This window comes from Mus musculus, chromosome 2 (genome assembly GCF_000001635.26).
Source record: "Mus musculus strain C57BL/6J chromosome 2, GRCm38.p6 C57BL/6J".
NCBI classification, from domain to species: Eukaryota; Metazoa; Chordata; class Mammalia; order Rodentia; family Muridae; genus Mus; species Mus musculus.
This window is the reverse complement of record NC_000068.7, coordinates 12,151,011-12,175,797: the sequence shown is the minus strand read 5'-3', so window position 1 is coordinate 12,175,797 and position 24,787 is coordinate 12,151,011. Positions and strand designations below refer to the sequence as shown.

General features: G+C 40.4%; 1 protein-coding gene across 4 annotated transcripts in view; it reads left to right on the top strand.

The window, feature by feature from the left end:
* Itga8 (integrin alpha 8) overlaps positions 1-24,787 on the top strand; it is a 195,354-nt gene that overhangs the window by 126,188 nt on the left and 44,379 nt on the right. For all 4 annotated transcript variants that reach the window (NR_138462.1, XM_006497475.4, NM_001001309.3 and 1 more), the window contains 3 exons: positions 1,565-1,645; positions 15,371-15,476; positions 20,268-20,426. Coding sequence is in view for 3 of the 4 variants with exons in the window: in XM_006497475.4 (XP_006497538.1) it covers positions 1,565-1,645; positions 15,371-15,476; positions 20,268-20,426 (346 nt within the window). In the remaining variant the exon portion in view is untranslated. The remainder of the gene's footprint in view (positions 1-1,564; positions 1,646-15,370; positions 15,477-20,267; positions 20,427-24,787) is intronic.

The following is a 24,787-nucleotide window of genomic DNA, read 5'->3' as shown; positions in this document are numbered from 1 at the left end:
CTGCATGCTATAGTACATGGACACTCAGATACACCCATACTAACGAAGAATAAATAGATGTAATTAAAAATCAAAACGGTCTCTTACAGCCTGATGTGAAACTCGGGTTCAAAAACAATTTTCAGGAGCTGAATTTTTTGAACACTTTCTTTTAAAAGGGAAAAATAAGCACACCCCCAGATGTAGCTAATACTGAAAATAGATGGTTACAACTGGGCTTTATGCTTTGGTGTGGAAGTTCCTGTAGACTCCTTACAAGCTTAGTAGGGGGAAGTCTCCTGCAGGGAACAAGCCTGCGATCTGCCAGTTTATACCTCTTACTAATGTTTTCAGACGTTAAGTTGCCTTATCAGTAAATACGAGGATCAGGACTTTTCAAAGGCACCCCTGGTTGAAAAGCAGGATTTTATCCAATGCATTCCCAAGCCCGGGCTGGGACAGCATCAGAAGACTGCTGCGACTCTATCTAACCATCTTCACAGTAAGGGCTCGTGCAGTGGATCCAAGCGGTGCTCATGAGGACCACAGGGCAGGCTTTCTGACCTTACAAAGCCGATTACAACCACCACCCACAGTGGTGTTCCATCGCAGAATGGCTTTGCTGAAAGCACAAACGGGGCATGAAGTGTGGGTGGTGGCTGTATCCAAGGCCCAGGCACTGCTTGAGCCTCTGGGGAGTTCTATTTAATTTTCCTTACAGCCCCAGCTGCTTAACATGTACACTTTTTACAAAGTTCAATTTCATAATTGATGAAATAATTATATTTGTGTGAGAGAAAAACAGCAAACTTAAATTTTTCTTCCACATTCAATAAGGAATTGTGAAACCCACATCCTCTGTCTTAAGACTCTTGATGCATTTCACAAGCACCCACATCCTCTGAACTGCCTGCTTATGCAATGCATAGCTAGGCTTCTAATACACTCCCTGTTCCTTGCCATGGACATCCTGAAAGTATGTGATGACTACAAACACTTATCTTATATATTACTATTAACTTACATATAATAAAACACATTTTAAATTAATATTAACTTAAGAAAGAAGCTACAAAGAGATAAAATTCTGATAAAACAATATATGGTTGTGCATTTTAGAGCCAAACCCAAAAGCTTTCTTGATTATACGCTGCCCTGGATCATGCATGCCAGGTCTCCATTTTATTAGCGTGGAAAATCTGGAGTTGACTGTGCTGTCATTTTCAATTTAAAGAGCACTGAGCGTGATATACCAAGAAGCAGAAGAATTTGTCTGAGATAGAAGTTGGAAACACAAACTCAATTCAATGCCCTTTGGTTTATTCTAACTAAAGTGTTAGCTTCTTTCCATCTCTGTAGTGCTTCCAAATGAAGCACCTTCCTGGGGAGAGTTGAATGGTTTGTATACATTCTAAGAGCTCTTCATCTCTGTGGACAAATGGTTATGATTCTGAAGACTAAATCCCATTGTTTTTTTCCAAATGATAAAATTGGAAATGTGGTTTGCTCTTGTGATATATATATATAGTATGGTTCTCACGATTGTGGGAATGTATAGTGAAATTGTGTCATGTCTCTGTTTTAGCTCCAATAAGGACAATCCTGACAGCAACTTCGAGCGTGTACAGATCAACATCACTGCCATTGCTCAGGTCGAAATCAGAGGGTAAGTGGTAAATCACTAAGTTTAGTGTTCAGTGGGATAAAGGTCAGATCATTAGGTACTTTGATTTCCCAGCTGCCTCACAGGGATGCACTTATGACCATGAATATAGACATTAGGCTATCAGTCAGATGTATCTTTCCATAGTTTATTGGGTGTCCATTTTATTTTGAAAGTCAAGTTTGAGATATAAATTACATGTTGTAAAGTTCACACTTTGGAGAGCCCAGTTTATAAATTTAGAATACCATGAGACCATTGACGGTCATGATTTATTTGGGCTCCATCCTCTGGCATCTTGATCTATTTTCTGTCATGTTACTTTGGCCTTTCCTGGAATGTCACAAAGGGAACTCATTCAGAATGAGAATTACTTCTTCTAGTTAGCATAAAGAATTTGAGAAAGAGCCATATTCTTGCGCGCGTGCACACACACACACACACACACACACATACACACATATATAATTTATTTATATATAATTTAGCCAACTACAAACTTAAGGATTCCAAAAAGAAACAGCGTCCTAGGTTTTTTTGGTTGGTTGGTTGATTGAGGTTGTTTTGTTTTGTTTCTTTGTCAAATTGACACAGCCTTGTCACCTGGGAAAAGGATCCCTTTACTGAAGAATTGCCACAGTAAGATAGTCTGTGGCTATGTCTGGAATGGTTGACTGATGACTGGTGTGGGAGGGCCCAGCCTCCCTAAAAAGTCCTAGATGTCAACACCATTCCTAGACAGGTGGACTGAGCAGAGCCTTGTGAGCTAGCCAGTAATACCATCCCTCCATGGTTTCTGCTTCAGTTTCTGCTGGAGTTCCTGCCCTGAGTTCTCTCAATGATAGACTATTACCTAAAACTGTATGCTGAAATAAACCCATTCCTTCACAAAGGTGTTTTTTCGGTTGAAATATTAATCACAGTGACAGAGAGCAAACTAGAACAAGCACCATCATTTCTAATCTCAGCTGCTTACAGATCTCATTGAAAGCGCTCACGCTCACAGAAGTTAGGTACTGCTGGGGGAAGATCAGATCAAGGTCCTCAAAGTAAGAAGGCAAGGAGGAAGAAACTGGACAAGTGCCAAACACTGGCTTCTCCTTGTCCTGGTCTGGAGAGTAGGACCTATTACTTCCCAGTATTGATTTGTAACAATGTGCAGAGCACTATTTTTAACACAAGTTTTATTGGTCTTTTGTAGAGGGGCATTAATTGATTGATTGCCTGCTTGCCCACCTAAATGATTTTTATCTCCAAGTTAACTAAAATGATATGACCAATGCTCCCATCTAAATTATACTGTTGGTCTTTCTGGTTTGGACAACCTCACAGTAAGCCTTTTTATTGGAATTTCTAGTGTGTCACAAAGGCTTAGACATATCTTGTCACTTTGGGCATCAATAAAATTGTATCTTCAAAAGTATCTCTCAGAAAATTAGGACAAAGGCAAGACCTCTTCTTGGGCAAAGTTGAATGTACTTATTTTGTTTTGTTTCTCTTATAGCAAAGACTAGGCTCACTAGCTCAAGATTGGATAGACATGGTACAAGGAGCATCATATAGTCTTTCACATTTAGTCTGATGTTGACTTTACAGTTTTTATAACTTTTTTCTCTCAAGTTCTGTCTGTTCCCCTTTAGATTTTGTTTGTCTTCTTTTTGCTTGAAAACTGCTAGAATGGATGAATATGTATTGAGTTCTGTCCAATGCTTTTTCTATGCTTATGAAGATGATTAAATAGTTATGTCTTCCTCTCCATGGGTCCATGGAAACTGTAAACCAATTCATTTTTCTTTCGAAAGTTTAAACTAAATTTGGTTTCTGGGGATACTTTATGACTGATCTTACTAGAATTGTGCTGGTGACTTTCATATTTATGCTCATGAGAAGTGTTCTTCTATAGTTTTCTTACAGTATCTCTTTTCTTTCTTAAGTGTTAGGTTATACTAGATTCATTAAATACATTAGAAGCATTCCTCCATCCAAATGTTCATAACTACCAAGCATCTCTCCAGCCTGCACATGCGCTTTCCATCCCAACCACGCATCTCTCCAGCCTCAGTACCTGCACATGCGTTTTTTATCCCAACAAGATTCATCCCGACTTCTACAACCCTGACCTTCAGAAAGTGCAGTGCGCCTGCTGAAATGTCTACCTGACTCTCATTCCCTATCTTCTCTTGTCTCCCTCCTGCTGAGAGCGTGTCCTCCAGCTTGAGTTTGTTGTTCTTAGCTCCCACTTGGATTCCTCTGCTCCACCAGGGCAGGAAGTCCTGATTTCAGGGGAGCCTGGGTAGCTCTCTTGCCCCTCTCTTGACTCAGAATTATGGCCAGCTTTCTTGTTGCTATGCCTCTTAGAGACAATGCTATCCTCTTCCATTACTGCCTTGTTCTGGAGAACGAAGAGGAAGGTGGCCACTCAACAAGCACAGCACCTGGCCATACTACCCTCCCTGTTTTTTCCTTTTTTTCTTTTCATTCTTGTCTGTTTTGTGCCTTTCTGACTGTTTTTCCATTGTAGGTTATGTTTGCCCCCTCTCCTAGTTCAATCTAGAAATTTACCTTTTGCTCACAGTCATCCATTAGACAGAGCACAGGGTCCCCAATGAAGGAGCCAGAGAAATACCCAGGGAGCTGAAGGGGACTGAAGCCCCATAGGAGGAACATCAATATGAACTAACCAGTACCCCGAGAGCTCCTTGGAACTATACCACCAATCAAAGAAAATACATGGTGAAACTTGTAGGTCTAGCTATATGTGTAGCAGAGGATGGCCTAGTTGGTCATCAATGGGAGGAAAGGCCCTTGGTCCTATGAAGGCTCCATGCTCCAGTATAGGGGAATGCCAGGACCAGGAATGGGAGTGGGTGGGTTGGGGAGTAGGGGCAGGGGGAGGGGGAGGGGGAGGGGATAGGAGGATTTTGGAGAGGAAACTAGGAAAGGTGACAACATTTGAAATGTAAATAAAGAAAATATCTAATAAAAAAAGAAATTCTATCTTTGATGATTTATTCCATATATTTTTCTTTACTAATGACTTTATTAAGGGTTTGGGCGATGGCTCAGTCACTAAAGTATTGCAGTGCAAGCTCAATGACCTAAGAACATTGGTAGCTCCTACTCTAGAAAGCAAGTATGGTGTCCATCACTGTAATCTTAGTACTGTGGAGGTAGGAGCAGGAGGATCACTGAGGCTTGTGGGCCAGTAAGTCTTTTCCAATAGGCAAGCTCCACTGTCACTCAGAGACATGTCTCAAAAACTAAACTAGAGAAGTCCACTGACATTACCACTGGGATCCACATACATGTGTACACACAGGAACGCATACACAGGTGTGCACCACGCATATGCACACACAAGAACATGCATACAAGCTTACACCACACATATGCACACACAGGAACACATACAAAAGTGTGCACCACACATATGCACACACAAGAACACATACACAAGCATACACTGCGGGCACACACACAGGAAGGAACACATACAGAAGCATACAATACACATATGCAGATACACAAGCACAGAACATGTCTGCACACACAGGAACACATACACAAGCATGCACTATACACATGCACACACAGGAACATATACACAAGCATGCACCACACATACACACACATACACATCCCCCTCCCTCTCTCTCTCTCTCTCTCTCTCTCAAGTGTTGCTATATTGGGTTTCTATCTTGCTTTGTGATTTTTCCTCTGATTCATCTGACTCAAGGGAAGTGACTCATTTGGAGCCCAGGGATGGGGAGTTAGGAGTTGTTATTTCATTTTTGTTGAGTTTTAATTTCATCCTCTTGCCTCTTTCTCAAAAAAAAAGAGCTACTGTTTTAAGAGCTCAGGGAAGAAAATATAGCATTAATTGTCTTCTATGTATTTTCAACAATGCCACTAGTATTCATGAGCCCCATCTCATGCCTCTGCTAATCTTACAGCTTTCTCATTGTTTGTTTATCTGAGTTGGGTTTGATGTGTTTGTATTGATTTTTCTCAGTGCTGGGGACTGAATGTAGGACCTCACACATGCTAAGTAACGCTCTGCCACACAGCTATCTCCTTAAAATTTTTTTCTACTTTTTCTTACGAGACAGAATTCACTAAGTTTCCCTGTTGGGCCTTGAACTCACTCTATAACCCATATCAAACTCACTCTGTAACCTTTGAACTTCCAATTCTGCTGCCTCACTCTCTTGATTAGTTACAGTCCTGTGAGTAGCTGGGATTACAGATCTGTGCTGCCAAATGCCCTGTAGTTTTAGTTTTGCTAACCAGAAATTATAGGAACCAAGCCGAGTATAGTAGTACATGCTTTGATTTCAGCACTCAGAAGGCAGAGGCAGATGGATCTCTGAGTTCATGGTCGGTCTGATCTGCCGAGTGTGTTCCAGGACAGCCAGGGCCATGCAGAGAAGCCTTGTCTCATAAAACCAATAATAATAAATAGTAATATAATAATAAATTACAACGGCATATGAGCTATCCTGTAATTCTAAATTAAAATTGTTCTGTAAATGAATATAAACTGGAGGAAAGTTTCTAGGATTCAATAATGTATAAGCGAGTCAAGGCAGTTGAAGGGCTGATGGTGACTGCCTTCATTCTCACACATTCACTTTATGGGAGTAATGTTTTCACATATATTTCTGCCGTCAGTTGCAGTGAATGGGGAAATTTCTATTCATTCTTGCTAGCAATCTAAACAATTAAAACTGGGTTCCTCCTGTGGATGCAATTATTTTAATTGCTACATTAATGTCCAATACTTGACTACAGTTTATTCTCTGACAGTTTAAAAGATCTTTCTGGCCATATCACATAGCAGAATTCTTTCCTCTGGTTACTCTTTTCAAACATTAGTTCCAGTGTTTAATTCTTCAAGGAACAAATAGTCACTGTGTTGAAGATCTTCTGTGTTCAGCCTTTAGGAAAATCTCATTTTCTTTTGGCCAATAGTGTTTATTCTTAGCTACTTTATTATGCACTATGTTAAGCCCGTTTTTATTTCTTGTTGTTTTTATAGTTTAAAATAATCTCAAGTAGAGTTTCTTGAGTGGTAACAGTGTTTATTGTGTTGTTTGATTCAGTACTACATGCATCAACATTGTCTTTGAGCCAATTGGTACACAATTCATTAGAATAAAGGATTGATTTAACACAGATCTACATTAGGTAAACATTGCCATCAGTGGAAATACCATATACTTTGAGCTCATGAAGAATTCCTGAAATATGCAGCCTTTTAAAAATAATCCAGTGGAATAGGCTTTGTTAAGAGACAAAACGGCTCACAAGATAGCTCACCAAGTAATGTACTTTCTGCCAAGTCTGAAAAGCCAAGTATTATACTCAGAACCAAACCCAAAAATGGGAGGAGAAAAGTGCTGACTCATAGTGGATGCCATGGCAAACACACACACACAGTCTTAGGGTTTTACTGCTGTGAAGAGACACCGTGACCACAACAACTCTTATAAAGGACAACATTTAACTGGGGCTAGTTTACAATTTCAGAGGTTCAGTCCAGTATCATCATGATGGGAAGCATGGCAGCATCCAGGCAGACACAGTGCTGGAGGAGCAGCTGTGAGTTCCACATCTGGATCCCCAGGCAGCAGGAAGAGAGACTGACACTAGGCCTGGCTTGGGCATCTGAAATCACAAAGCCCCCCCCCCTTAGCCCCCCCCCCCCAGTGACACTTCTTCCAACAAGGCCACCAATAAAGCCACACCTATTCCAATAAAGCCTCACCTCCTAATTCAAACCAACACACACACACACACACACATACACACACACACACACACACACACACACACACACACACACACACACCAAATAATAAAAGAAAGAAAAAGATTTAAAATGAGGAAAAAAAAAATCATGACTAACCAAGGCCTGTATAGGATACTGTCCATTGCTGGTAGGGTCAACATTACTTAAGACAATAAATGATGTTATTTGCTATTTGGGATTAGTAGAAATTAAAAACAAGGCCTCTTAGTTTTTTTTCAAATGGAGTTCATATCATATAACTAAATATTTAGTTTTGAGGTTCCTGACAGCAAACACACTTCAACTTATCAAAACTCTTTTACTTTATCTCAGACAAAAAATTTATTACCAGAAAATGAAAACTTAAGTTTACACAGAAACTTGTATATAAATGCTTATAGAAATTCATTTGTAATCACCTTAAACTGTAAACAACCCAAATTGTTTTTAATGGGTCAATGGTAAACAAACCATACCATAGATTATTCAACAATAAAGAGAAAGGGACACTTAATAGACGGAACAGTCTAGAAGGGAGAAAGATGGAGTTGCTACAGGCTACATTAATTAATGAACATTCTTAAAGTAGCCTTTTTTCCATTTTTTATTATGTATTTAGCTCATTTGCATTTCCAATGCTATAATAAAAGTCCCCCATACCCACCCACTCCCACTCCCCTACCCACCTACTCCCCCTTTTTGGCCCTGGCGTTCCCCTGTACTGGGGCATATAAAGTTGCAAGTCCAATGGGCCTCTCTTTGCAGTGATGGCCTACTACGCCATCTTTTGATACATATGCAGCTAGAGACAAGAGCTCCAGGGTACTGCTTAGTTCATATTATTGCTCCACCTATAGGGTTGCAGTTCCCTTTAGTTCCTTGGGTGCTTTCTCTAGTTCCTCCATTGGGGGCCCTGTGGTCCATTCAAAAGCTGACTGTGAGCATCCACTTCTATGTTTGCTAGGCCCTGGCATAGTCTCACAAGAGACAGCTATATCTGGGTTCTTTCAGCAAAATCTTGCTAGTGTATGCAATGGTGTCAGCATTTGGAAGCTGATCATGGGATGGATCTCTGGATATGGCAATCACTAGATGGTCCATCCTTTCGTCACACTTCCAAATTTTGTCTCTGTAACTCCTTCCATGGGTGTTTTGTTTCCTATTCTAAGAAGGGGCACAGTGTCCACACTTAGGTCTTCGTTCTCTTGAGTTTAATGTTTTTAGCAAATTATATCTTATATCTTGGGTATCCTAAGTTTCTGGGCTAATATCCACTTATCAGTGAGTACATATTGTGTGAGTTCCTTTGTGAATGTGTTACCTCACTCAGGATGATGCCCTCCAGGTCCAACCATTTGCCTAGGAATTTCTTAAATTCGTTCTTTTAATAGCTGAGTAGTACTCCATTGTGTAAATGCACCACATTTTCTGTATCCATTCCTCTGTTGAGGGGCATCTGGGTTCTTTCCAGCTTCTGGCTATTATAAATAAGGCTGCTATGAACATAGTGGAGCATGTGTCCTTCTTACCGGTTGGGGCATCTTCTGGATATATGCCCAGAAGAGGTATTGCTGGATCTTCCGGTAGTACTATGTCCAATTTTCTGAGGAAACTGCCAGACTGATTTCGAGAGTGGTTGTACAAGCTTGCAATCCCACCAACAATGGAGGAGTGTTCCTCTTTCTCCACATCCTCGCCAGCATCTGCTGTCACCTGAATTTTTCATCTTAGCCATTCTGACTGGTGTGAGGTGGAATCTCAGGGTTGTTTTGATTTGCATTTCCCTGATGATTAAGGATGTTGAACATTTTTTCAGGTGCTTCTCTGCCATTCGGTATTCCTCGGGTGAGAAATCTTTGTTCATTTCTGAGCCCCATTTTTTAATGGGGTTATTTGATTTTATGGAGTCTACCTTCTTGAGTTCTTTATATATATTGGATATTAGTCCCCTGTCCGATTTGGGGTAGGTAAAGATCCTTTCCCAATCTGTTGGTGGTCTTTTGTCTTATTGACTGTGTCTTTTGCCTTGTAGAAGCTTTGCAATTTTATGAGGTCCCATTTATTGATTCTCGATCTTAAAGCACAAGCCATTGCTGTTCTATTCAGGAATTTTTCCCCTGTACCCATATCTTCGAGGCTTTTCCCTACTTTCTCCTCTATAAGTTTCAGTGTCTCTGGTTTTATGTGGAGATCCTTAATCCACTTAGATTTGACCTTAGTACAAGGAAATAGTACTGGATCAATTCGAAATCTTCTACATGATAACAGCCAGTTGTGCCAGCACCATTTGTTGAAAATGCTGTCTTTTTTCCACTGGATGGTTTTAGCTCCCTTGTCAAAGATCAAGTGACCATAGGTGTGTGGGTTCATCTCTGGGTCTTCAATTCTGTTCCATTGGTCTACTTGTCTGTCGCTATACCAGTACCATGCAGTTTTTATCACAATTGCTCTGTAATACATCTTTAGGTCGGGCATGGTGATTCCACCAGAGGTTCTTTTATCCTTGAGAAGAGTTTTTGCTATCCTAGGTTTTTTGTTATTTCAGATGAATCTGCCAATTGCCCTTTCTAATTCGTTGAAGAATTGAGTTGGAATTTTGATGGGGATTGCATTGAATCTATAGATTGCTTTTGGCAAGATAGCCATTTTTACTATATTGATCCTGCCGATCCATGAGCATGGGAGATCTTTCCATCTTCTGAGATCTTCTTTAATTTCTTTCTTCAGAGACTTGAAGTTCTTGTCATACAGATCTTTCACTTCCTTAGTTAGAGTCATGCCTAGGTATTTTATATTATTTGTGGCTATTGAGAAGGGTGTTGTTTCCCTAATTTCTTTCTCAGCCTGTTTTGTCCTTTGTGTAGAGAAAGGCCATTGACTTGTTTGAGTTAATTTTATATCCAGCTACTTCACTGAAGCTGTTTATCAGGCTTAGGAGTTCTCTGGTGGAATTTTTAGGGTCACGTATATATACTATCATATCATCTGCAAAAAGTGATAATTTGACTTCTTCCTTTCCAATTTGTATCCCCTTGATCTCCTTTTGTTGTCTAATTGCTCTGGCTAGGACTTCAAGTACAATGTTGAATAGGTAGGGAGAGAGTGGACAGCCTTGTCTAGTCCCTGACTTTAGTGGGATTGCTTCCAGCTTCTCACCATTTACTTTGATGCTGGCTACTGGTTTGCTGTAGATTGCTTTTATCATGTTTAGGTATGGGCCTTGAATTCCTGATCTTTCCAAGACTTTTATCATGAATGGGTGTTGGATTTTGCCAAATGCTTTCTCAGCATCTAACAAGATGATCATGTGGTTTTTGTCTTTGAGTTAGTTTATATACTGGATTACGTTGATGGATTTCTGTATATTGAACCTTCCCTGCATCCCTGGGTTGAAACCTACTTGGTAAGGATGGATGATTGTTTTGATGTGTTCTTGGATTCGGTTAGCAAGAACTTTATTGAGGATTTTTGCATCAATATTCATAAGGGATATTGGTTTGAAGTTTTCTATCTTTGTGGGGTCTTTTTGTGGTTTAGGTATCAGAGTAATTGTGGCTTCATAAAATGAGTTGGGTAGAGTACCTTCTGTTTCTATTTTGTGGAAAAGTTTGTGAAGAACTGGGATTAGGTCTTCTTTGAAGGTCTGATAGAACTCTGCACTAAACCCATCTGGTCCTGGGCTTTTTTTGATTGGGAGACTATTAATGACTGCTTCTATTTCTTTGGGGGATATCGGGCTGTTTAGATCATTAACCTGATCTTGATTCAACTTTGGTACCTGTTATCTGTCTAGAAACTTCTCCATTTCATCCAGGTTCTCCAGTTTTGTTGAGTATAGCCTTTTGTAGAAGGATCTGATGGTGTTTTGGATTTCTTCGGGATCTGTTGTTATGTCTCCCTTTTCATTTCTGATTTTGTTAATTAGAATGCTTTCCCTGTGCCCTCTAGTGAGTCTGGCTAAGGGTTTATCTATCTTGTTGATTTTCTCAAAGAACCAGCTCCTTGATTGGTTAATTCTTTGAATAGTTCTTCTTGTTTCCACTTGGTTGATTTCACCCCTGAGTTTGATTATTTCCTGCCTTCTACTCCTCTTGGGTGAATTTGCTTCCTTTTCTTCTAGACCTTTTAGGTGTGTTGTTAAGCTGCTAATGTGTGCTCTCTCTAGTTTCTTTTTGGAGGCACTCAGAGCTATGAGTTTTCCTCTTAGGAATGCTTTCTTGTGTCCATAAGTTTGGGTATGTTGTGGCTTCATTTTCATTAAACTTCAAAAAGTCCTTAATTTCTTTCTTTATTCCTTCCTTGACCAAGGTATCACTGAGAAGAGTGTTGTTCAGTTTCCACGTGAATGTTGGCTTTCTATTATTTATTTTGTTATTGAAGATCAGCCTTAGTTCATGGTGATCTGATAGGATGCATGGGACAATTTCATTATTTTTGTATTTGTTGAGGCATGTTTTGTGACCTATTATGTGGTCAATTTTGGAGAAGGTACCATGAGGTGCTGAGAAGAAGGCATATCCTTTTGTTTTAGGATAAAATGTTCTGTAGATATCTGTCAGATCCATTTGTTTCATCACTTCTGTTAGTTTCACTGTGTCCCTGTTTAGTTTCTGTTTCCATGATCTGTCCATTGGTGAAAGTGGTGTGTTGAAGTCTCCCACTATTATTGTGTGAGGTGCAATGTGTGCTTTGAGATTTACTAAAGTTTCTATAATGAATGTGGCTCCTTGTATTTGGAGCATAGATATTCAGAATTGATAGTTCCTCTTGGAGGATTTTACCTTTTGAGAATGAAGTGCCCCTCCTTGTCTTTTTTGATGACTTTGGGTTGGAAGTCAATCTTATCAGATATTAGAATGGCTACTCTAGCTTGTTTCTTCATACCATTTGCTTGGAAAATTGTTTTTCAGCCTTTCATTCTGAAGTAGTGTCTATCTTTTTCTCTGAGATGAGTTTCCTGTAAGCATCAAAATGTTGGGTCTTGTTTGTGTAGCCAGTTTGTTAGTCTATGTCTTTTTATTGGGGAGTTGAGACCATTGATATTAAGAGATATTAAGGAAAAGTAATTGTTGCTTCCTGTTATTTTTGTTGTTAAAGTTGGCATTCTGTTCTTGTGGCTGTCTTCTTTTTGGTTTGTTGAGGGATTATCTTCTTGTTTTTTCTAGGGCGTTGTTCCCGTTCTTGTATTGGTTTTTTTCTGTTATTATCCTTTGAAGGGCTGGATTCGTGGAGAGATAATGTGTGAATTTGGTTTTGTCGTGGAATACTTTGGTTTCCCCATCTATGGTAATTGAGAGTTTGGCTGGGTATAGTAGCCTGGGCTGGCCTTTGTGTTCTCTTAGTGTCTGTATAACATCTGTCCAGGCTCTTCTGGCTTTCATAGTCTCTGGTGAAAAATCTGGTGTAATTCTGATAGGCTTGCCTTTATATGTTACTTGACCTTTTTCCCTTACTGCTTTTAGTATTCTATCTTTATTTAGTGCATTTGTTGTTCTGATTATTATGTGTCGGGAGGAATTTCTTTTCTGGTCCAGTCTATTTGGAGTTCTGTAGGCTTCTTGTATGTTCATGGGCATCTCTTTCTTTAGATTTGGAAAGTTTTCTTCAATAATTTTTTTGACGATGTTTGCTGGTTCTTTGAGTTGAAAATCTTCATTCTCATCCACTCCTATTATCTGTAGGTTTGGTCTTCTCATTGTGTCCTGGATTTCCTGAATATTTTGAGTTAGGATCTTTTTGCATTTTCCATTTTCTTTGATTGTTGTGCCAATGTTCTCTATGGAATCCTCTGCACTTGAGATTCTCTCTTCCATCTCTTGTATTCTGTTGCTGATGCTCGAATCTATGGTTCCAGATTTCTTTCCTAGGGTTTCTATCTCCAGTGTTGCCTCACTTTGAGTTTTCTTTATTGTGTCTACTTCCCTTTTTAGGTCTAGTATGGTTTTGTTCATTTCCATCACCTGTTTGTATGTTTTTTCCTCTTTTTCTGTAAGGACTTCTACCTGTTTGATTGTGTTTTCCTGTTTTTCTTTAAGGACTTGTAACTCTTTAGCAGTGTTCTCCTGTATTTCTTTAAGTGAGTAATTAAAGTCCTTCTTGATGTCCTCTACCATCATCATGAGATATGCTTTTAAATCTGGGTCTAGGTTTTTGGGTGTGTTGGGGTGCCCTGGACTGGGCGAAGTGGGAGTGCTGGGTTCTGATGATGGTGAGTGGTCTTGGTTCCTGCTAGTAAGATTCCTACGTTTACCTTTCGCCATCTGGTAATCTCTGGAGTTAGTTGTTATAGTTGACTCTGTTTAGAGATTGTTCTTCTGGTGATTCTGTTACCGTCTATCAGCAGACCTGGGAGACAGATTCTCTCCTCTGAGTTTCAGTGCTCAGAGCACTCTCTGCTGGCAAGCTCTCTTACAGGGAAGGTGCGCAGATATCTTGTGTTTGGACCTCCTCCTGGCCGAAGAAGAAGGCCCAAAACAGGACCTTTCTCAGAAGCTGTGTTGCTTTGGCAGGTCCCAGAAGCTGTCAGCTTCTGTGGTGCAGACTCTCACCTGTGCAGACTAAATTCCTAAGTTCGGTGGAGTCCCGGAACCAAGATGGTGCTCTCTGCTCCTGAGGCTGAGGCCTTCGGAGCCAGGCGGACATCTGTCCTCTGGTCCGGATGGTGGCTGTCTGTCTGCGGCCCGCAAAGGGTGCTACCTCAGCAGCTCTGTGCCTCCGCTTGTCCCAGAAGCTGTCCCCAGTTGTCTAAAGTAGCATTTTAAACCCACATAAGGATACATTCTGTGGAAATTAATTCTAACAAAATATTGAGGGATTCTTTTACAATAATAAATTTCTAGAATGCCGTAAAGAAAACTTTCACATTCTAGTATGGGGGCTGGGGAATGGCTTGGAGTAAGTGCTGTGCAAGAATGAGGACCTGCACTGGGGTCCTCACAGTGCATGGAAAAAGCTTTTTGTGTAAGCCACTGTAGCCCCAGCACAGAATGCCAGAGACTGGGGTTCCTGAGGCTCCCTGCATGTCCAGCCCAGCATAACCAAAGCAGGGAATGCAAAGGTCAGCAAGCTGTCCTGCAAGGAATACAAGGTGCCGAAGTGACTGAAGAACACATCTCAGCATCAAGCTCAGGCCTCCACTTCCTCCACGAGAGAGGAGTACATATGAAAACACGTGTGCACATGCATGTGCCACACATACATGCACACATGAGGCCACAAATTAATGTATGTCTATGTGTTCACTGCAAAATGTATGTCTATGTGTTTACTGCAAATGTCAAGTTAATTTCATACTTAGATGATGGCAACACTTTAGCTCCACCTCTCTTGCCCCTTGAACTTTCTATAAAACAATTCTATGCCTCCGTCATACTTGACCCTTTCCGGGTTTGATTCTGGCTCTGCTCCCTGCAGTGAATCTAGAAAGAAGGAACATACACAGAGTAGCTGCTGTTCTTTGCAGGCAGCTTTAACCAGAAACTACTTTTTCCAAACTGGAGATTGAATAGAACTCACGGGATCCTAGATGTATTTATACACCAACACACAACACAGAGGTACATACACATATTTACAAAAAGAATAAGTAGCAGGCTTTATGAATGCACATAGGTGTATGTGCATTCAACTGTTTATGCCCATTCAAGAATGCTCTCTACTCTGCCCCCTAGTGTCCAAGATGTGCAAGACTGTAAAACAGTGGCTGTAGAATAGACCAGTAACTAAAACTGCAGAGCTTCTGCGTCTCCACTCTTCACTCCATCATTTCACCCAGCCTTACTGACAGTGTCGTACCATGTGTTATATATATCTTTAGATAACTTCAACTTGCTTCCTTTGAAATCAGTGTAATATATGAAACCAGTTGCATATATTAATAGCAACAGACATCCTTAGTGGGCCCTCATCAGTAATTAACCTAATATTTCATATTACAGAGTGTCCCACCCTCCGCAGATTGTTCTGCCCATCCACAACTGGGAACCAGAAAAGAAGCCACACAAAGAGGAGGAAGTCGGTCCTTTGGTTGAGCATATTTATGAGGTATCCACTTCTTTTTAAATTGTTATATGATTAATTTATGTGTTTGAGAGTTTTTCCTGAACATAGTTCTGTGCACCTTATGTGTACCTAGTGCCTGTCAAAGCTAGAGAGGGAAATCTGATTCTCTGGAACTGGAGTTACAGATGGTTGTAAACTGCCTCATGGGCTCTGGGAACTGAACTCAGAGCCTCTGGAAGAGTGACCAATGCTCTTAACTGATGATCCATCTTTTCAGCTCAAGGTACTATACCTTATATTAATTTTTGAGGTTTTATTCATATACCTTTTACTAATAAGAAATTCATAGAACCTTAGGTCCAACCTTTGTAATTTGTGCTATTATGGTACCATTTTTCAATGGCTGCCAATGGTTATTTATAACCATAATCATGGACACTCAGTCCTCAGGGGTAAGAGTGACAGTCTTCTCTTATTAAGTGATATTTTAAAAATAGTTTGTCTGTTTTCCACATAATATTTGGGCAACCTATACATTAAAATAAAAACTAGCTCCTTTGGTTGTATTTCTTTTCTTTTCGGCTCACATTTTTAGATACTTATGTATTTATAAACTAAAATAGTATATATAAGGTACTATTCGAATACTTTATGAATGAATTATTTATTACTGTACCAAAATATAGAAATAATTTATGAGGAAGAACATGACAGCATAATTATACTTTTTACTTGTGTAAGTGAAATAGGAAATGAATAATTTATCCCAAGATCTGAAATGCTCTGTGGATTGGTAAACTCTCTTCAGAGGCAAACAGCAAACCACAGAAAGAGCTGGAGGTTCTCTTCCCACACAAAGTGTTAAACTGGAAATAGTGGAATGATTTATTGACATTACCTAAAATACTTAAGCTTTTAATGAAAAAAATGAACAAATAGTCAAGGCTCAATTTAGTGTTTATTTAGGTTTTTCTTTAAAGTCAATGCCACCAGCCCTGTAGCAATTCATTTTCAGAAAACCCAGCATAAAATAAAATATATAGTATAGATAGATATAGATTTATAGATAGATAGGTAGATAGATAGATAGATAGATAGATAGATAGATAGATAGATATAAAGTTCTAAGAGACTGTTTGATTGAGATCCTTTTCCATTCATTGTCTATTACCTCATGGTATGGACCTCATGGTATTACTCTTTCTCTTTCTTTCTCTCTCTCTCTCTCTCTCTCTCTCTCTCTCTCTCTCTCTCTCTCTCTCTCTCTCTTTCTTTCTCTTCTTACTGAAAATAGATTTTATATATATGTATATATATGTATATATATATATATATAATTTTGATTATGATTCCCCCAACTCCTCCCAGTTCCTCTCCACTTCCCCACTCACCAGTATCCACACCCTTTATTTCTCTCTCTCATTAAGATACCAGCAGGCATTTAAAAATATTAAATTAGGTTAAGAAACCAAACAAGTAAACAGAAGCAAAAGAGCCAAGGACAAAGCTCAAGAAAACACAGATAGCCTCAGAGACATGGATACATTTGCACATGCAGAAAACCCATAAAAACACAAACCCAGAAACCATAGTATATACACAAAGGGCCTTTAAGGGAAACAAACAGAAGCCCTGACAAAGTATTGTAAGACAAACCTTAAAGTTCCACTGTGTTACCCACCTACTGCTGGGCATGGGATCTGACCTTAAGAGTGGTTGCTATACCCAATGAGACTCTGTTGGAGAAAACTGTGCTTTTATTTGCAAGTGGTTCTCTATTGGAGATAGCTTCTGGGTTAGAGGTGGGGGCTTGTGTCCGCTTCCTCTCTCAGCACTGGGATCCCACCTGGCAAGGCTGAATGCTGCCACAGTCTCTGTGAGCCCATGTGTGTGCCGACCCTGCTGTGTCTGGAAGCTCTTGTTTCCTTGGTGCCCTCCATTCCCCTGGCTCTTTTAACTCTGCCTCCTCCTTTTTAGAGTTCCCTGAGCGTTGGGGGAGAGGGAATTGATGGAGAGAAACATTTCGTTTAGGACTGAGTGTTCCAAGGTGTCTCACTCTGCATATTATCTGCCTGTGGTCTCTGTATTTGTTCCCATTTAGTGCAGGAAAAGTTTCTCTGAACATGTCTGAGCAAGGCACTGAGCTATGGAAATAGCAGAATGCCATTCAAAGTCATTCTATTTCTTTTTGGGGGTTTTGTTTGTTTGTTTTGTTTTTTTATAATGGAAAAATATTTTTATTAGATGTTACTTTTTAAATTGCTAAGAACTTTAGTCAAAATATAAAACTCTCCTTGCTTCTTTTTTTTATTGGATATTTTCTTTATTTACATTCCAAATGTTATCCCCTTTCCTGGTTTCCCCTCTGAAAATCTCCTATCCCCTCCCCTCTCCCCCCTGCTCACCAACCACCCACTCCTGCTACCTGGCCCTGGCATTCCCCCACACTGAGGCATAGAGCCTTCATAGGACATAGTGCCTCTCCTCCCATTGATGACTGACTAGGCCATCCTCTGCTGCATATGCAGCTGGAGCCATGAGTCCTACCATGTCCTTTTATTTCTGAATGTGGCTTTCATCTTATGTAATTACACTTTTTTGGCTGTAATAAAATACACTAACATCAGTGACTCAAGAGATGCTTTATGTTAGCTTATAGTTCCACAGGAATATAGTTCATCATAGCAGGAAAGACATTGCAGCAGGCAGGGAGGAGAGCATGGAAGGAACAGAAGGCTAGCTGGTCACATTGCATCTGTACTCAGGGATCAGACAGAAATGCATGTACGCATACGTGGTCAGCCCACCTTCTTCATTTTTGACAGTCCAGGGTGACCAGTACCACCTACAATTAAAAAGGAGCCTTCCGTATTACTACAAGACTAAGATAATCCCCCACCAGACCAGAGACCCATGTCTCAGGTGAATCTAGCTTCTGTCAAGTTTACACTTAACCCTAGCCAACACAAAGGGCCATGAAGAGCAATACATTCTCAAACTTGAGCTATTCATCTATAGGGAAGAAGTGATAACTCCTGACTAGTGTTGGCTCAAAGATTCCCTTCCACTCTCTGTTCAGAAGCCCTGGCCTGAGCTTAAGCTGTTGTAACAACAAAAGGACATCACAATCCCAGGAAAACTCAGGGCAAGAACCTCACAGGGAAAACAGTAAGCTGTCAAATCATTAACTGAACCGTGTGAGCCAAATTCTTCTTAACAATGGTAAAACTTCAGAGCTTAGAGAAAAAGTTCAGATTCAATCATTTATGTGCATTCTAGGATTAGCATACACATTATAAAAATTTAAAGTAGTCACCAGGATGTCAAAAAACAAAACAAAACAAAAAACTAAAACACCAAATATCTCTTACATACTAATTGCTAATCTCAAGTCTTAAGATACGCTGTCAGTGGACGCTGTACTCTTAATGATGTGAATTAAATAGGCCATCGAGTAGCAAAAACAGAAAATTTGTTGCTTTATGATGATTTCAGAACTGAGAAGGGACAAAGATCTCTACTACTCTTAAAAAGAATCTGTAAACTCACCCACTACCTTCCACTGTGCTCAGTGTTTGGGGGATGTGGTCTGTGTCCTCTGAGTGGAACTCACATGTTTAAAATGTTCATCTTCATGAGGTATGGGCTTCCTTTCCCTGGGATTTGTTAATGTAACTAGTCAGCTTGCTCCAGGAATCCCAGCTTTGAAACATGCACTTGCAGAGAACTTTAGGGCACACAGACTGTCTTTGGCACTTGATGGATGGCCATTTTCCCAGAGGGTGAAAGAGAGTGCCTTGCAGATGGTTGCAATTGACAAGCCAGTAGTCAGGCGGGAGGCAAATTCCAATGTAAAGAAAGGATCGCTACATTTTGGAAGCATATAATTAAAATAGCATTTCTAGTGCTACCATTGAATTTATTTCAGTCCGAGGTAAGCATAGCTATGCTTGTACATAGTAAGTACAGACTGATCTTCTCCAATCTACAAACAACAACATGTACTCCAGAGTCGAGTTGTTTTGAGCATTCGCATGATGCTTACTGCAAGCAGAAAATACCAACCTGACCTCATGGGTCAGACTGTAGGCAAAACGCCAGCAAGTTAAAAAAAAAAAAAAACATAAGAAGCTGCACAGGTGGCTTAAAGCCCTTGCCATGTAGGGTGGCAACCTGCATGTCATCCAGTGTTTAGAGAGCAGAGATGAGAGATCCCTGGAGAAAGCTGACTAGCTACGTGAGTCCCATATCAGGGAGCTCTGGGTTCAAGGAAGATATTATCTCAATGTATAAGGTGCAGAGAAGTCGAGGAAGACAGTTGATGTCAACATCTGGCCTCTATAGGCACATATCTGAACAGACATCTGCACATGTACATGCACACACATACGATAGATAGATAGATAGATAGATAGATAGATACATACATACATACATACATACATACATACATACGTAGACAGATATTTAAAAGGTTGCCTTCAAGCTATGCATAATAAAGTGTGAAGGAAACATCAGATTTGTGATTATAGGAGATTCTCATACCTAAGGTTTTGCATTCTGTACGTGCAGTATTCTGAAGTTTAAAGGACTTCTGGTCCCAAGCATCCCAATATGAATTGCTCCACTGGCATAGTCTTTGAATAACCCATGCTGAGAGCTTCCCAGCCTGAGTCTGCCCTGAATGTGTACATACCATGATTTCAGAGCGCCCCAGGCCTGGCTAGATTCTGTGTTCTATTCCCTACTACCATAGTTAAAGCTGATAAGATGTGCTTTTTAAAACAGACACATGATAGACATGTCATTCCCTAATGTGCCACATTCTTGCAGCTGCACAATATTGGACCCAGCACCATCAGTGACAGCATTCTTGACGTGGGCTGGCCGTTCTCTGCACGGGATGAGTTTCTCCTCTATATTTTTCATCTTCAAACTCTGGGACCTCTACAATGTCAAACAAATCCTGAGATCAACCCACAGGATATAAAGGTAGGACTACAGTCTAAACAGTGGCTTGACCTAAATTGCTTAGGTCATCCCTGAGCAGACCATTTCTCTTTTTAAAGGGTCTAAGCAAGTGTAGTCTTGGCCTGAGCAAGTGTTTTCTATCCATAGCAACCTGGCAGTTATTGAGCCGCGATAGGCAACTTCTTTTATTTTAGTTAGGTATTTATTTCATTTACATTTCCAATGCTATCCCAAAAATCCCCCACACCCTCCCCCACCCACTACCCCACCCACCCACTCCTACTTCTTGGCCCTGGCGTTCCCCAAGTTCTATAGGTTATTTGATCAATAGCCCCAACAAAGCCAAAATCATAACTAGGTATGCCACATTTGGGAGAGTTAGTATAAAATGCTATTTTTAAAAGTCTTTTTTGGTATATTGCCCAAAGACATGAGGATCTTTGCCAAAATGAGTTCTCACAGCTGTTGTCAATAGCACGTGGTAAAATGGGATTTGCCAAAGGCTCTCTCAATGCCCTGAGAACTCCCAGACTGGAATGCGTGGTAGTGAAAGCTTGAAGAGACGCTCAAAGCAGTGCAGTACAGACTTTAAGTGCTTCTGGGGTCTAGTAACAAGTGTGGTCACGGAGTGACCTATGGAGCCAATGGCACAGCAGGGTCAGAGCGAGGCCATGGGCCTACTATAACACAGAGCCAGAGCGGGACCTGAGAAGCCTATTAGAAGCAGGGTCAGAAAAGGGGTTTGTGGAGAGGTATTAGAAGGCAGGGTCATAGAAGAGCCTCGGGAACTAGGGAAAGTGTAAGAGGCCCTGACATAGGGTCTGTAACCATGCAGGGTCAGGGCGGAACCTGGGGCTTCATTGGAAGATGCCTGGGAGTCAATTGAGAGCAGGTCTGAGCTTCTCCCTTCTGTCCAAGCAGCTTGTCTGCTGGTCACTTGTTCATCACCAAGTGTCCCAAAGCCAGATCCCATCCAGGGTAAGGACCAAACTGAGCTTAGGCTCCTAAGAAAGGAAGTAACATCACCCCTTGAAAATGTCACATTTGCATGAAAACAGAAATGGAACTTTGTGGATCAGTTATGTCCTCAGAAGACAACTTTGCTGGAGAACATTCTCCTAGTAGCTACAAGGGCCCAGTCAGTGTCTCTGGTGTAAGGACAGATGTCCTGAACCCCAAACTGAGCCATCTAGGACCCAGGCATAGGCCCAGGGTCACTGCCATCATGAATGGCTTCCTTTTTCAACCCCAAATGCTCTGTATGTAGAGGCAAGAGGACTCTCCTAACAGGAGGCTCAGCAGTAAAGGACACAAGAGGTAGTAAGCGTCTCTCTTTATGCAGAAGTAATAAATAAAGCCATTGTGTGTCATGAAATGATTTCAAATACTTCCTGAAATAGTTCTTCTCATTTCTTCCTTCCTTACCCTTAATCGAGATGATTTTTGACTTCAGGGACAACAGCTTATTGAAGAATAATGTCTTTGAATGTTAGCATATACTGTAAGTAACCAGATCTTCACAGCAGCACCCTTAACGTATCTCTCTCACACACAGAGTCTTGAATCACATGCTCTAGTAAAAGACCCCTAACTCTCTTAGAGTGTAATGTTTGCCTTATGTCTGACATTGTTTATATATGTTTGTATATATTATGTAACTTGTTTAATGTGCACTATGCTGGCTGTACAGGGCTTTCCCCCTCTGTGGCAATTTAACAATCATTTTCAGTGACAGGGACAGTGCTAACAGATAACTTGCATTAAACATTGACAGATCCCTGCAAACTGAGTGGTAGTGTGCACTAAGCACCTGGCTTCCTTGTTTCTTCCTTATTCTTTGGGAGTGTTCATAGTCTTACATAAAAAAAAAAAAAATCTGCCCAAGGCTAGGAAATTCTTTTAATGCAACTTGACTATGCTTTTTTCTTTATAAAAGAAAAAACAACTTTCAATCTGTGAAAACTGAATATAAGATTTAATGACAATATGAAGTAATAGCTCCCTAAAATAGCTTAATTAGAATAATGTATGAATTCTTTAAATATGGGAAAGCTGAATGTCTTTACTTCCAGGTTCTTAACATATTTCATTGAAATTTACTGTACTCTATATGTATGAGTGTTTTGTCTGCATAGATGTGCATATACCACAAGTATGCTGGATGCCAGAAAATGATATTAGGCCATGGGAACTGGAGTTGGAGATGGTTATGAGCCACTGGATGGTTACTGAGAATAGAACCCAACTTATCTGGAAGAGCAGCCATGCTCTAACCCCTGAGCCATTTTCCAGCCTCCTTAATACACTTTAACAACATTTACTAGGTTGCCCAGGGAAATTTCAAAAACCTCTTATTAATAAATAGCTATTAAGGGCGGGAGAGATGGCCCACCGGTTAAAAGCACTGGCTGCTTTTCCAGAGGTCCAGAGTTCAATTCCCAGCACCCACATGGTGGCTCACAACCATCTGTAAAGGAATCTGATGCCCTGATGCCCTTGTCTGGCCTGCAGTTGTACATGCAGCAGAGCACTCAAACTTTAAAAAAGATTGCAAGAGGTTCAAAAGATTTAAAAAATAGATATTAAAATGTTAATCTTTATTTTTATGTCAGTGGCATTTATAATTGAGATTGCTTGAATATTATTTTTTCTTAAGATATTAAATTGATTAGTGACATAGCTAGTAAGTTACTCAGCAAGTTTATTCCTTCCTAGACAATACAAAGATAAACAACTTGTTCTGTTTTGAGTATGAGTAAAAAAAACTAGTGTAAAGTGAATTGTAAAATGTTTTCAAACACATAGGTTTGAATTTTTCTAAATGGTAATATCAAGGCTAATTGATAACTTATATATTGTTTAAGGTGTGCATGTATGTGTGTGTGTATGCTTCTGTGTGTCTATGCTTGTGTGTGTGAGTCTAAGTGTGTGTGCTTGTGTGTATAGTGTGTGTGTATGCAAATGTGTATGGTATGTGTATATAGGGTGTATTTGTACGCTGTGTGCATGTCTGTGTGTGTCTCTGTGTATAAAGGTGTATGGTATATGTATATAGGGTGTGTGTGTACACTGTGTGTGTACGCTGTGTGTGTCTATATGTGCCTTTGTGTGTGTGTGTGTGAATACGTGTATATGCTTGTGTATATGTGCTTATGAATGTGTCCACATGAATGAGTGTGTCTGTATGTGTGTATATGCTTGTATGTGTTCTTGGGTGCATGTATGCTCTGGAGTGTGTGTGTGTGTGTGTGTGTACAGGCTTGTTGTTGCCTGAGGTTGGAGATTTTCATGAACCTTAGAGCAGACCAATCCAGTTAGCCTGGATAGCCAGTGAATTCCAGGAAATCCTCTTTTTCTGCCTCTCCAGGGCCACTGGTATGGCAGACATGGGCCTGGTGTTTGATGTATGTGGGCACTGGGGATTAGAACTCAGATCCTCAGAGATGGAAGGAAAGATAAATGTTTTAGAGTCGAGAATAAAGTCCCCACATGCAGTCGAAGTTTACTTAGCAGGCAGGGTGAGGCACAGAGCCTTACTCTCTGCACTCTGGTTGGAATGTGTGAAATGGGTCACCAGTGTAAGTGTTGAGGGGTGGTAGGACCTTTACGAGGTGCTTGAGGCTGGGGCTTCTGCACTCTGGATGGGTTAATGCCATTCTCACAAGGGCAAATTCTCAGGGCAGTCGGTAACTGTGGGTGCAGGGGGTTAAGCCACTGAGATGGCCTCCCCAGCTTTGCTTTGCTTTTGTTTCCTCCCTTTCCATGTGCCCCTTTCCTAACCAGGAGCCAAGAAAGCAGGTGAGTAGCACCCCTCTGCTCCTGGGCACATACCATGTCGGACTCCTCAGCCTCTAGACCCTTGAGCTTTCCGGTGTATGCTACCCATTGTCAAGGACTCTGTCCTAACAACTGTAAAAGGTCAGGCTACCTATGTGCAAATTTTCCTTTTCTTCTTTTAGTAACATTACAGTTTTAAAAAATATATTTTATTGTTCTTTGACAATGTCGTACATGTATACAATGTACTCTGATCATGTCTACTTCTAACTTCCCTGGTCCCAATTTCACCTGGAAATATCAAAACACATCTCCCTCCTGCATCACACTCTTCTCTCTGTCTATCTGTCTGTCTGTCTCTCTCTCCCCATCTCTACTTTTATTTTTTAGTTTATATGCTTTTTGCTGTTTTAAGAGAATATATATTTACATTTATCTTACAGTATATTTTGATCCCATTCTTTTTCCTCTCCTAACTTCTCCTAGACCCTCCTAACTTCCCTGCTCACCCAACTTCATGTTATTTCTCTCCCTCAAAATATAAAATCAAAACAAACAAAAAAGACCAAAAAAGTCAAAATAAAACAAACAGCATAGACACACAC